Raw genomic sequence first — 13317 nt, forward strand, 5'->3', positions numbered from 1 at the left:
GATCAAAAATTATCATGTGCACGAAAATGGTACCAACAAAAATGTCAACTTGTCCCGCAAAAAAACATGACTTCATATGACTCGGTGGGTCAAAATATGGAAAAATTATAGCTCTCAAAATATGGTGATGCAAAAGCTATTTTTTGCAATAAAAAGCGTCTTTTACCATGTGACAGCTGCCAAATATAAAAACATTAGTTTTCAATCTGGACGGTGCCAAAATGTGACCGTCCACTCTGAAAACCACTGGTGAATGAGCTGCTGGGAACGGAGCATCAGTAACTGGGGGTGACGTCATAGAGCTTACCTCCGGTCACTGTGCTCCGTTCCCAGCCGGGCTGAGCTGCAGTGAGATTCGTTGAGATCGCCGCTAGCAACATGAGCGCTCATGGCTCACGGTGCTGGCGGGGATCTCACTGGAGTCACCGCAGTTACATTCGGTCACTGGGCTCTGTTCCCAGCCGGGCTGAGCTGCGGCGAGATGCGGGATCACTTATAAAATTCACATACCAGGAAACAGTAGATTAATTCCAAAAAGGGGGCAGTAGTTGGGCATTGCCAGTGTTAAGGCACATCTACATAAGTTCCTTGGGGGGGGGTCTAGTTTCCAAAATGGGGTCACTTGTGGGGGGTTTCTACTGTTTAGGCAATTCAGGGGCTCTCCAAACGGAACATGATGCCCGCAGGCTATTCCATCAAAGTCTACATTCCAAACGTCACTACTTCCCTTCCGAGCCCCGATATTTGACCAAACAGTAGTTTTCTCCCACATATGGGGTACCAGCGTACTCAGGAGAAATTGGACCCCAAAAGCTGTTGCCCAATTTGTCCTGTTACCCTTGGAAAAATAAAAAAATTGGTGGCTAAAAAAATAATTTTTGTGGAAAAAAAATGTTTGATTTTTCCCCACAGCATTATAAACTTTAGTGAAACACTTGGGGGTTCAAAGTTCTCACCACACATCTAGATAAGAAAGAGCCTTAGGGGGTCTAGTTTCCAAAATGGGGTCACTTGTGGGGGGTTTCCACTGTGTAGGCACATAAGGGAACGTTGAAACGCGACATGGCATCCGATCTCAATTCCAGCCAATTTTGGTTTGAAAAAGTCAAACGGCCTTCCTTCCCTTCCGAGCTCTGCCATGCGCCCAAACAGTGGTTCCTCACCACATATTGGGCATCAGCATATGCAGAACAAATTAGACAACTTTTGGGATCCAATTTCTCTTGTTACCCTTGGTAAAATAAAAAAAATTGGATCTGAAGTAAATTTTTTGTGAAAAAAAGTTAAATGTTCATTTTTTTTTTTTAAACATTCCAAAAATTCGTGTGAAGCACCAGAAGGGTTAATAAACTTCTTGAATGTGGTTTTGAGCATCTTGAGGGGTGCAGTTTTAGAATGGTGTCAGTTTTGGGTATTTTCTATCATATAGACCCCTCAAAGTGACTTCAAATGTGATGTGGTCCCTAAAAAAAATGGTGTTGTAAAAATGAGAAATCGCTGGTCAACATTTAACCCTTATAACTTCCTAACTAAAAAAAAAAATTGGTTACAAAACTGTGCTGATGTAAAGTAAATGTGTAGGAAACGTTATTTATTAATTATTTTATGTGACATATTTCTGTTTTAAGGGCATGAAAATTCAAAGTCAGAAAATTGCAAAAAATTCAAAATTTTCACCAAATTTCAGTATTTTCACAAGAAATTTTACCCCTATCATGAAGTACAATATGTCACAAGAAAATAACGTCAGAATCACCAGGGTCCATGGAAGCGTTCCAGAGTTATTACCTCATAAAGGGACATGCAAACCACCCTTGGGGGTAAAGGGGTTAATAATGCTGGTTTCACAATAGTCTTTCAGTGTACACAGGCTGCCGCTTGCCTGAGGAAGGAGCGAAACGCTGGCTCATAGTGGAGATGCAGCACTTATGAGAAGCCTATGTGCAGTGAACACCCTACCACAGATCGGTCAGTGCACATCGACTATGGTGCTCTGCCCGTGTAAACATTTTCCGACATTGATTTTCATGGGGACTTTGCGCTCCCTTGAGCACAGATATGTTATTTTGTACTCAGCGAATGACATCTTATATTACTAGAGATTTTCAACCTAAATCTTTCATTGATTAAGAACTGATGTATGATTTAAAGCATCACAGTCGTTTTATTTCTTTTCTCATAAATCAGTAGTACAAGAGAAAGTTTGTAATATATCTTATTGGAGAAATCTGCCTCTTTCTCCTCCTGGACTGATCACTTTCAATTACTGGGTAAAATCTCTATTCAGTGAAGACAGACTTTCACATTACTGAGAGAAGACAGTTGGTGCATTTAAAACTCTATGGAGGGGGGGGCTTATTCACCTGCTCTCCCCTCCCTGTCTTGCTCTACACAAGAAGAAATGCGTAGAGCAAGACAGGGAGGGGGGAGCAGGTGAATAAGCCCCGCCCAGCAGACCGGACAGCCGCAGTTTACATACATCTAAACCGAAAAAAAAAAGGTAAAAAGGTATTTATGCATGAAAGGTGCGGGGTCAGGGGGAAGCAAAAGTACTAAGAGAATCCTTATGTGGCACACAATTGAATGATATCATTATATGATATCTCAAAAAAGGGGTGACAGATTCCCTTTAAGTGTTCTCTTATTCTTTGGACAGCACAGAACACAATGACTGCAATTGTGTACGGTGGTGCAGATTTAAGCGCTAGTTATTGTATTTAGAATATTGGTTGACCACCTTCATGGGTGTGGAAACAGCAGTAGTTAGCACTGGTGGAAATGACCCACTGAAACACTGGTTTTCTAGTCTAGAAAAACGACTGAGGCCTTACCTAAGAGCCTATCAGGTTACATCTGTTCCTGACTCTTACCTTTGATTGAAGCTAAAATCTCCCGCACCGTTTGGGCATCATTCTGGTCAGACCGACAGCTGGGTGTAATCTCCAGAACATAATCAGGCCCGTACTCTGTGAAGAACTAAAACACAAAATCTGCATCATGTAGAGTGCAACCGAAACCTGTCGTCAATACCTAGGGCAGGCTATCCTTAAAGCTGGAGATCGTCTGCCTTTACTCCCCGCAGATGTGGTTTCAGCAATGTCAGCTCTTGATCTCCCAGGGCTTGAGTGTTGTGTCATGGGCTCGAGTGTTGAGTCATGTGAGCCCTGAAGCCAATCAGAGGCTGCTATGGGCTCGAATGTTTGGCTGCAAAGCTGATATGACACAACACTCTAGCCCATTAGCAGCCGATGATGTGTCATGGGAGCCCTGCAGAATCAGCAGCTGCTAAGGAACTCAAGTGTTGTGTTATGTTAGCCCTGAGGCCAATCAGTGGCTGCTAATGCACTAGAGTGTTGTTTTCATGTCAGCCCTGCAGCCAATCAGCAGCTGCTAATGGGCCGCTTCACTCTCACTTCCTTCAGACAAGACCGAAGGGGTGAGAGCTGCTGCTGTTCTCTGACTGTCACCGAACGTCAGTGACAAACATTACGAAACCTGGCAGCGAGTTTAGCCTGTTATTCTATACAGTGGAAAGTCCAACACAAGTGACCCCATTTTGGAAAGTAGACCCCTCATTGACTATATAGATGTGTAGTGAGCACCTTGAACCCACAGGTGCTTCACAGAATTTTACAACATTGATCTGTGAAAATTAAAAAAAATATATTTTTCCCACAAAAATTTTTTTTTTAAACCCCAATTTCTTTAATTTTCACAAGGATAGCAGGAGAAAATGGATTCCATTTTGGACCCCAAAATTTGTTCTGCAATTTCTCCTGAGCGCACCGATACCCCATATGAGGTCAAAAAACTACTTTTGAGGCATAGTGCACAGCTCAGAAGGGAAGCACCATATAGGAGTTCAGAAGTGATGAACTGGTTTGAGGGCGCCATGCCACATTGGTAAAGCCCCAGAGGTGTTAGAACAGCATAACCCCCATAAGTGACTCCATTTAAAAAAACTACCTCTCAAATTCATCAAGGGGTGCAGCATATGGGGGTATTTATGGGGCAGCATTAACCCTTGTAGAGCAGCATATGGGGGGTATTTATGGGGCAGCATTAACCCTTGTGCAGCAGCATATGGGGGGTATTTATGGGGCAGCATTAACCCTTGTAGAGCAGCATATGGGGGGTATTTATGGGGCAGCATTAACCCTTGTGTAGCAGCTTATGGGGGGTATTTATGGAGCATCTTCTTGGGCCAGCATTATCCCTTGTGGAGCAGCATATGGGGGGTATTTATGGGGCAGCATTAACCCTTGTGCAGCAGCATATGGAGGGTATTTATGGAGCATCTTCTTGGGCCAGCATTAACCCTTGTGCAGCAGCATATGGAGGGTATTTATGGAGCATCTTCTTGGGCCAGCATTAACCCTTGTGCAGCAGCATATGGGGGGGGGTTATCTATGGAGCATCTTCTCGGACCACCATTTAACCCTAGGCTTATACGCGAGTCAATAAATTTTCCCAATTTTTTGTGGCAAAATTAGGGGGGTCGGCTTATACACGAGTATATATGGTAACTCCGTAGCTGCAGATTAGTAGTGATTTTCTTGCATGACAGGTTCCCTTTAACATGCGGTGTGAATTATTTTATATTTTGATAGACCTGATGATGCCAAACACATTTCTTCTTTTTTCCAACTTTCGAATATTTTTTTTTTTTTTAACTGGGAAAGGAGTGAAGTAAACTATTATTTTTTTAAACCAGTTCATTTTTATAAAGTTTTTTTTTCTTTAGTGATACACAGAAACACCTCAATATTTAATATCTACGAGAATTTCTCTTTCTTAAAAAATATTTCTTAGTTCCCTTAGGGCCTTGAACCTGTTTGATTGCCGATAACATATTATTGCAGTATATAGTGTAATTCACAATCTCCTGTGAACTCGAGCCAAGCTGGGCTGCATAGAACCAAGATGATGGTGAGAAGCTCCAGGACAACCCCGGCTGCCCTGAAATGGTATTGTGTGGGGAAGAAAGGAGCCAGTGTATGGTCAGCCAGCAGTGATCAGAGCTGGCCCTGGGTGCTGCTGTTACAGGCAGATGTAATGGGTCACCCGCTGTATGATGGGCTCAGTCAGAAACATATACCCTGCATGTGACCTGTGCTGATATTACATGGCACAGGTATATATGAGGTTAAGGTTGTGAATGAGACTTTTTTGAGCCACTTTCAATAGACAGCAGGTAAAACTTATACCAGTTTGCATTTATAAAAGAATTCAGGTTTATTAGCTCAAGAAATACTTTGTTAAAAAATCTAAGATTCAAAAAGGGCAGCCAGCAGATCTGATGTGGAGGTAGACTACCAGGAGGACAGAGGAGCCTTTGTTTCAGTGTATTCATACAATAAAAGCATTCACAAGCTTGGAAGGGCTAACATGATTCAAGATTACATGTGGCTCATTCAGGATTTTACCCTCCCAGAATGCGTGAAATGTGGCAGAGAATACTGCATACCTCGTGGTCCGGGATTTCAGAAGATAAGGTCCGGCCTAGGATCACTGCAGTCAGGTACGTCCAGCATCGAGCAGTATTGGGAAGATTGTATCCTCCTAAGACAGAGAACAGCAGCTAAGAAGCTCGGAGCAGTCAGGACTCGGCTCCACATCGTCTGAACTACTCTACTGTGGTATTTTATTACAATAAAAAAAAATTAGCTTAAAAAGATGATGGCGCGCCTCAGGGGAGCCCTACCAGAGGGCGTCAAAAGAGCTGTCAATCATATGTGGTGACTGACAAGCCAACGTCCATAAATGCTAAGGACGGCACCGCACCAGCTCATCTGCGGCAAGACCAGAGACAGGACCAGCAATGCTACAGCACATAAAGCAGGGCTTTTATATTCATTTCTCTTTAATAGCGGAGGCGCTGTTAGCCGCAGCCACTGACTTCCTTCAGCTACCGGGCTTTCACGTGTCCCCACTACTTAAGGGAATGAATATTCACTGTTCGCCACTCCCATAGGTGTGGAATGCAGTGAATATTCATTCCATTTAGTAGTGAGCACACATGAAAACTCGGCAGCTGCAGCCATGCATACCAGGATAGGGATGAGGGGTACCATGCATACCAGGATAGGGATGAGGGGTACCATGCATACCAGGATAGGGATGAGGGGTACCATGCATACCAGGATAGGGATGAGGGGACCATATATACCAGGATGGGGATGAGGGGGTCATGTATACCAGGATGGGGATGAGGAGGCCATGCATACCAGGATAGGGATGAGGGGACCATATATACTAGGATGGGGATGAGGGGACCATGTTACCAGGATGAGGAGACCATGTATACAAAGAGAGAGATGAGGGGACCCTATATACCAGGATAGGGATGAGGGCCATGTATACCAGGATGGGGATGAGGAGCCATGCATATCAGGATAGGGATGAGGAGCCATGCATACCAGGATGGGGATGAGGAGCCATGCATACCAGGATAGGGATGAGGAGCCATGCATACCAGGATGGGGATGAGGAGCCATGCATATCAGGATAGGGATGAGGAGCCATGTATACCAGGATGGGGATGAGGAGGCCATGCATACCAGGATGGGGATGAGGAGGCCATGTATACCAGGATGGGGATGAGGGGGCCATGTATACCAGGATGGGGATGAGGGGACCATGTATACCAGGATGAGGAGACCATGTATACAAAGAGAGAGATGAGGGGACCCTATATACCAGGATAGGGATGAGGGCCATGTATACCAGGATGGGGATGAGGAGCCATGCATATCAGGATAGGGATGAGGAGCCATGCATACCAGGATTGGGATGAGGAGGCCATGCATACCAGGATGAGGGGGCCATGTATACCAGGATGGGGATGAGGGGACCATGTATACCAGGATGAGGAGACCATGTATACAAAGAGAGAGATGAGGGGACCCTATATACCAGGATAGGGATGAGGAGCCATGCATATCAGGATAGGGATGAGGAGGCCATGCATACCAGGATAGGGATAAGGGGGCCATGTATACCAGGATGGGGATGAGGAGGCCATGCATACCAGGATAGGGATGAGGAGACCATGTATACCAGGATGGGGATGAGGAGACATGCATATCAGGATAGGGATGAGGGGGCCATGTATACAAGAATGGGGATGAGGAGACCATGCATACCAGGATAGGGATGAGGGGGCCATGTATACCAGGATGGGGATGAGGAGACCATGTATACCAGGATGGGGATGAGGAGACATGCATACCAGGATAGGGATGAGGGGGCCATGTGTACCAGGATGGGTATGAGGAGACCATGCATACCAGGATGGGGATGAGGGGGCCATGCATACCATTTTCGGAATGAGGGGGCCATTCATACCAGGATGGGGATGAGGAGGCCATGCATACCAGGATAGGGATGAGGAAGCCATGCATACCAGGATGGGGATGAGGAGACATGCATACTAGGATGGGGATGAGGAGGCCATGCATACCAGGATGGGGATGAGGCCATGCATACCAGGATATGGATGAGGGGGCCATGCATACTAGGATAGGGAGGAGGAGGCCATGCATACCCAGGTAGGGATGAGGAGCCATGCATACCAGGATAGGGATGAGGAGCCATGCATACCAGGATGGGTAAGAGGGGCCATGCATGCCAGGATGGGTAAGAGGGGCCATGCATACCAGGATAGTGATGAGGGGGCCATGCATACCAGGATGGGGATATTAGTACAGAATTTACCACAATTTTTGCGTCAATATTTTTTGTTCTAGTTTCCTCCTCTAAAACCTAGGTGTGTCTTATAGTCCTAAAAATACGGTAAATAGTAATAGTACATGTAACTAACAAAAGGGACATTGTTATCAGTATTTTGGTCAATAAAGCCCCTTCTGAGCAGGGCATGTCATCTATGTAGCTTCCCATGGACAGGTGTCTGCACAGTTGGGCCACGTCCTCCTCTGCCCTTATTCATATTGAGGTCGGCTGACACAAGGCGAGGTTTTCATACTAGAGACAGGGTAGGACCGTCCCGATGGGTACACCTTGTAGTGGTAGGAAGGCTTTTACGATAAAAAAAAAAAAAAAAAATGTTAACCAAGTACTGTATGTTATTTATACATACTATTACTATTTACTTACTATAGGGTATATGCTTTTTCTTGAGTTTTGCCTGTGACATGGCCACAGTGTGAAGGCGCTCTTACTGCACGTATACCAGCTCATGCTCTGGCTCATTTCTTTGGGAGCAGAATACTAATGAGAATAGGTGTTCACCTCCTCCTAGGACCAGAGTCGGCAGCTGCCACTGTAACACGTACTTCAGGCACTTCCCAATGCCCTCCGGCGTCATGTTGAATGAACACATGGGGTCTCCTGCAATCGTATCGGCCCCCAACTGTAAGACCACGGCTTCTGGGTTAAACTTTGTAAACACTTCCTTCAGCACACTGGAAGAGAAAGGACATTTCATACACAGAAATGTTATCAATCTTTACAAGAAACAGTCATTTTTGGAAAAATACAATAAAAAGTAACAATCATTTTAATTTTTTTTGCATAAATCACATGAAAATAAGAATCTATGTAATATCTTTCTTCTAAGAAATCTGCTTCTCTCTCCCCCTGGCCTGGTCTTTCATTCTGTATTCAGTGGTAATATCGATCTTAAGTGTATACAGAGTTTCACACAACTGAGAAGGGAGATGGCAGTTGGTGCCTGTAAGATTCTATGTAGGGGACCGAGAAGAATGAGGAGGGAGGAGGAGATAGACGTAGAACTAGACATTGTGCTGCAAGTTCTTCTGACATGGGAATCACATTTGAAATGCATTGTCATGTCAGCTCCATGCTCGGAAAACACTGGGAGGTACTCCAGAGAGTACTTTAAAGATTTTTCTGAATGATCTCTCTCACAGGACTAGGCACATGGTGGTTTAACAAACTTCATTTCTTTGTAGGTCTCCATCAAAATTAGTGTGATTCCTCTACCTTTAGCTAAGTAAGGAGTCCAAATAATGACGATACCTCCACATGATATACACTGATGGTGCTTGTCCATTAAATAAACTTTCCAGTTACAGAAAAGTTCTATTTCTAAGAAGTGTGTTAAAAAAACAAAACAATCTTTCTATACTCCCCCTCCCCAGGTCCAGCAGCGCAGTCTCCACCACCTCCCTGGTCATTGTCTGCAGTGCTGGCAACAGGATGTCAGCCCTGCACACAGATACCGGGGCCGCGGCAGAGACTTGGCGAGGGACCTGGGGATTTTGAGTACTGGACATTTCATGTATTTAAACAAAATACTCCTGGATATACACATTTTCTGAAATTGGAAAACCCCTTTAATACACCAATGATTTCTTTTTTGTTAATGTAGATGTACCCAGTATTTCTGAGAGGGAGCCCCGAGCCGAGGACACCATGCACACATGTACAATGCAAAACTAACAGCATTATAACAATCTGAAGGATACCAAGCAGAGTGGCTCGCAGCCGGGGTACCTGGTGCAGCTAATCTAAATGCAGCACTAGCACAGGTGAGTTGCCGTAAAAGAAAATATAACTGAACAGTTCAGCAAGTATGCGGGAGCACCGACGACAATGTGTGAGCATGTACTGTATGAGGAATGTGAACATATATCAGTTCTCTGAGTATATATGAGTATGTATATGTTATGTGAGCTTGTATGGGAGTATGTATTTGTGAGACTGCGAGGGGAACCTTATGTGAGGGCCGTTATGTATCCCCCAGAATGTGCTTAGAAGCATACTGAACCGCTGGAGGGCATTGTGATTATGGCCGCGGCTGTGGTTACCATGTCAATTAAAAGTAAGTGTGGACTGGGTCCAGTTATTACACCAAGTCAGTTTAGGAAAACCAGTATCAGGCTTTTATTTTTGGAGAGATCTGTAGGATGGCAGTGGGACAGACCTCTCACTCCAGTCCGAGTCTTACAAGTGGCCCATGGCCACAGTTTTCATTTAAAGGGAAGGTGTCACCCTTTTTTTTGCCCTATTGGCTGCCGGCATAGACATCGGGGGCTTATCTACAGCATTCTGTAATGCTGTAGATAAGCCCCCGATGTAACCTGAAAGAGAAGAAAAACACGTTATATTATACTCACCAAGGTGGGCGGTCCGGTCCGATGCGTGTCGCGGTCCGGCTCCTCCCATCTTCATGCGATGACGTCCTCTTCTCCCGTCCAGTAATGGCTCCGGCGCAGGCGCACTGCTGTGCCCCGTTGAGGGCAGAGCAGCATACTGCAGTGCGCAGGCGCCAGACCTCTCCCGCCGCCTGCGCACTGCAGGACTCTGCTCTGCCCTCAACAGGGCAGAGCAGTGCGCTTGTGCCGTAGCAATTACAGGATGGGAGAAGAGGACGTCATCGCATGAAGAAGGGAGGCGTCGGACCGGACCGCAACACCCACTGGACCGGACCGCCCACCTCGGTGAGTATAATATAACGCGTTTTTCTTCTCTTTCAGGTTACATCGGGGGTTTATCTACAGCATTACAGAATGCTGTAGATAAGCCCCCGATGTCTATGCCGGCAGCTGAAAGGCCAAAAAAAGGGTGACAGATTCCCTTTAAATCGACAGTAAAGGTTTGGGTGTGTAAGTTTGTGCTTGAATTTCACATGTAGCAAAGCTGAAGGTGCTGTGGACATATGCATGGCTGTCTGAAGCCAACACAGACCAGAGCCAGTGACGTAAGCAAACATGTTAGCACAGGAGAACCTTATCAGGGGTGCAAGTACCAGCGGCACTGGACTTTATTTCACGTGTTCCCGACTGCGATCCGGAGGAGAGCAATTTTCATGTGTTCAGTATTTGGCCAATAACGAATGCGTTATTCAACTTCCCTGGGTCACTGTCCCGCTAAATTCACTGGCGGAAATGCCGCTGCCTTACAGCATATGTGTAAGTAAGCACGAGCGCGTGCAAGTATGTACAAGTCTGTAAACAGTGGAGAGAATAAGCATTTGATACACTGACGATTTTACAAGTTTTCCCACCTACAAAGAATGGAGAGATCTGTAATTTTTATCATAGGCACACTTCACCTGTGAGAGACAGAATCTAAAAATAAAAACAGAAAATCACATTGTATGATTTTTACATAATTAATTTGTATTTTATTGCATGAAATAAGTATTTGATACAATAAAAAAAGAGAACTTAATATTTGGTGCAGAAACCATTGTTTGTAATTTCAGAGGTCAGACGTTTCCTGTAGTTCTTGAGCATGTTTGTACACACTGCAGTGAGGATTCTGGCCCACTCCTCCATACAGATCTTCCCCAGATCTTTCATGTTTCTGGGCTGTTACTGGGTAATATTAAGTTTCATCTCCCTCCATAGATTTTCTATTGGGTTCAGGTCGGGAGACTGGCTAGGCCACTCCAGGACCTTGAAATGTTTCTTACAGAGCCACTCCTTAGTTGCCCTGGCTGTGTGTTTCAGGCCTTTATCATGCTGGAGACCCAGCCACGGCCCATCTTCAATGCTCTTACTGAGGGAAGGAGGTTGTTGGCCAAAATCTTGCGATACATGACCCCATCTGTCCTCCCTTCAATATGGTGCAGTCGTCCAGTCTCCTTTGTCAGAAAAGCACCCCCAAAGCATGTTTCCCCCACCATGATTCACTGGTGGGATAGTGTTCTTGGGGATGTCCTCATCCTTCTTACTCCAAAAAGGGCGAGTGGAGTTGATATCAAAAAGTTCTCTTTTGGTCTCATCTGACCACATTACATTCTCCCATGCCTCCTCTGGATCATCCAGATGGTCATTGGCGAACTTAAAACAGACCTGGACATGTGCTGAGCAGGGGAACCTTGCCTGCCCTGCAGGAGTTTAATCCAGCATAGTGTATTACTAATGGTAATGTTTGAGACTGTGGTTCCAGATCTCTTCAGGGCATTGACCAGGCCCACTCGTGTAGTTCTGGGCCGATTCCTGACCTCTCTCAGAATTATCCTTACCCCACGAGATCCTGCATGGAGCCACAGACCGAGGTAGACTGACAATTACCTGCTGTTTCTTCCATTTTCTGCCCGTGGTGTCCTTAGACAACTCTTTGGTCTTGGCCATGGTGGGAAGTTGGAGTGTGATTGATTGTGTGGACAGGTGTCTTTTATACAGGTAATGAGGTCAAACAGGTGCAATTAATACGGGTAATGAGTGCAGAGTAGGAGGGCTTCTTAAAAAAAAAACAAAAAAAAAAACAACACAACAATAACAGGTCTGTGAGCGCCCAAATTCTTGCTGGTTGGTCGGTGATCAAATACTTATTATCGTGTGTGTATATGTATGTATATACATACATACATACATACACACACAGTACAGACCAAAAGTTTGGACACACCTTCTCATTCAAAGAGTTTTCTTTATTTTCATGACTATGAAAATTGTAGATTCACTCTGAAGGCATCAAAACTATGAATTAACACATGTGGAATTATATAATTAACAAAAAAAGTGTGAAACAACTGAAAATATGTCTTATATTCTAGGTTCTTCAAAGTAGCCACCTTTTGCTTTGATTACTGCTTTGCACACTCTTGGCATTCTCTTGATGAGCTTCAAGAGGTTGTCACCGGAAATGGTTTTCCCTTCACAGCTGTGCCCTGTCAGGTTTAATAAGTGGGATTTCTTGTCTTCTAAATAGGGTTGGGACCATCAGTTGTGTTGTGCAGAAGTCTGGTGGATACACAGCTGATAGTCCTACTGAATAGACTGTTAGAATTTGTATTATGGCAAGAAAAAAGCAGCTAAGTAAAGAAAAACGAGTGGCCATCATTACTTTAAGAAATGAAGGTCAGTCAGTCAAAAAAATTGGGAAAACTTTGAAAGTGTCCCCAAGTGCAGTGGCAAAAACCATCAAGCGCTACAAAGAAACTGGCTCACATGAGGACCGCCCCAGGAAAGGAAGACCAAGAGTCACCTCTGCTGCGGAGGATAAGTTCATCCGAGTCACCAGCCTCAGAAATCGCAGGTTAACAGCAGCTCAGATTAGAGACCAGGTCAATGCCACACAGTTCTAGCAGCAGACACATCTCTACAACAACTGTTAAGAGGAGACTTTGTGCAGCAGGCCTTCATGGTAAAATAGCTGCTAGGAAACCACTGGTAAGGACAGGCAACAAGCAGAAGAGACTTGTTTGGGCTAAAGAACACAAGGAATGGAAATCAGACCAGTGGAAATCTGTGCTTTGGTCTGATGAGTCCAAATTTGAGATCTTTGGTTCCAACCACCATGTCTTTGTGTGATGCAGAAAAGGTGAACGGATGGACTCTACATGCCTGGTTCCCACCGTGAAGCATGGAGGAGGAGGTATGA

The 13317-nt window shown here is 44.9% G+C and overlaps 1 protein-coding gene across 1 annotated transcript in view; it reads right to left on the bottom strand.

The window, feature by feature from the left end:
* HDAC8 (histone deacetylase 8) overlaps nucleotides 1–13317 on the bottom strand; it is a 71245-nt gene that overhangs the window by 14317 nt on the left and 43611 nt on the right. Inside the window, exons 8-10 of the mRNA XM_073558787.1 lie at nucleotides 8251–8423; nucleotides 5468–5562; nucleotides 2871–2976 (exon numbers count right to left, since the gene is read on the bottom strand). Of these exons, the coding sequence (XP_073414888.1) occupies nucleotides 2871–2976; nucleotides 5468–5562; nucleotides 8251–8423 (374 nt within the window). The remainder of the gene's footprint in view (nucleotides 1–2870; nucleotides 2977–5467; nucleotides 5563–8250; nucleotides 8424–13317) is intronic.

The sequence above is a fragment of the Dendrobates tinctorius genome, unplaced genomic scaffold, assembly GCF_039654945.1.
Source record: "Dendrobates tinctorius isolate UK_male_01 unplaced genomic scaffold, ASM3965494v1 ptg000258l, whole genome shotgun sequence".
NCBI classification, from domain to species: Eukaryota; Metazoa; Chordata; class Amphibia; order Anura; family Dendrobatidae; genus Dendrobates; species Dendrobates tinctorius.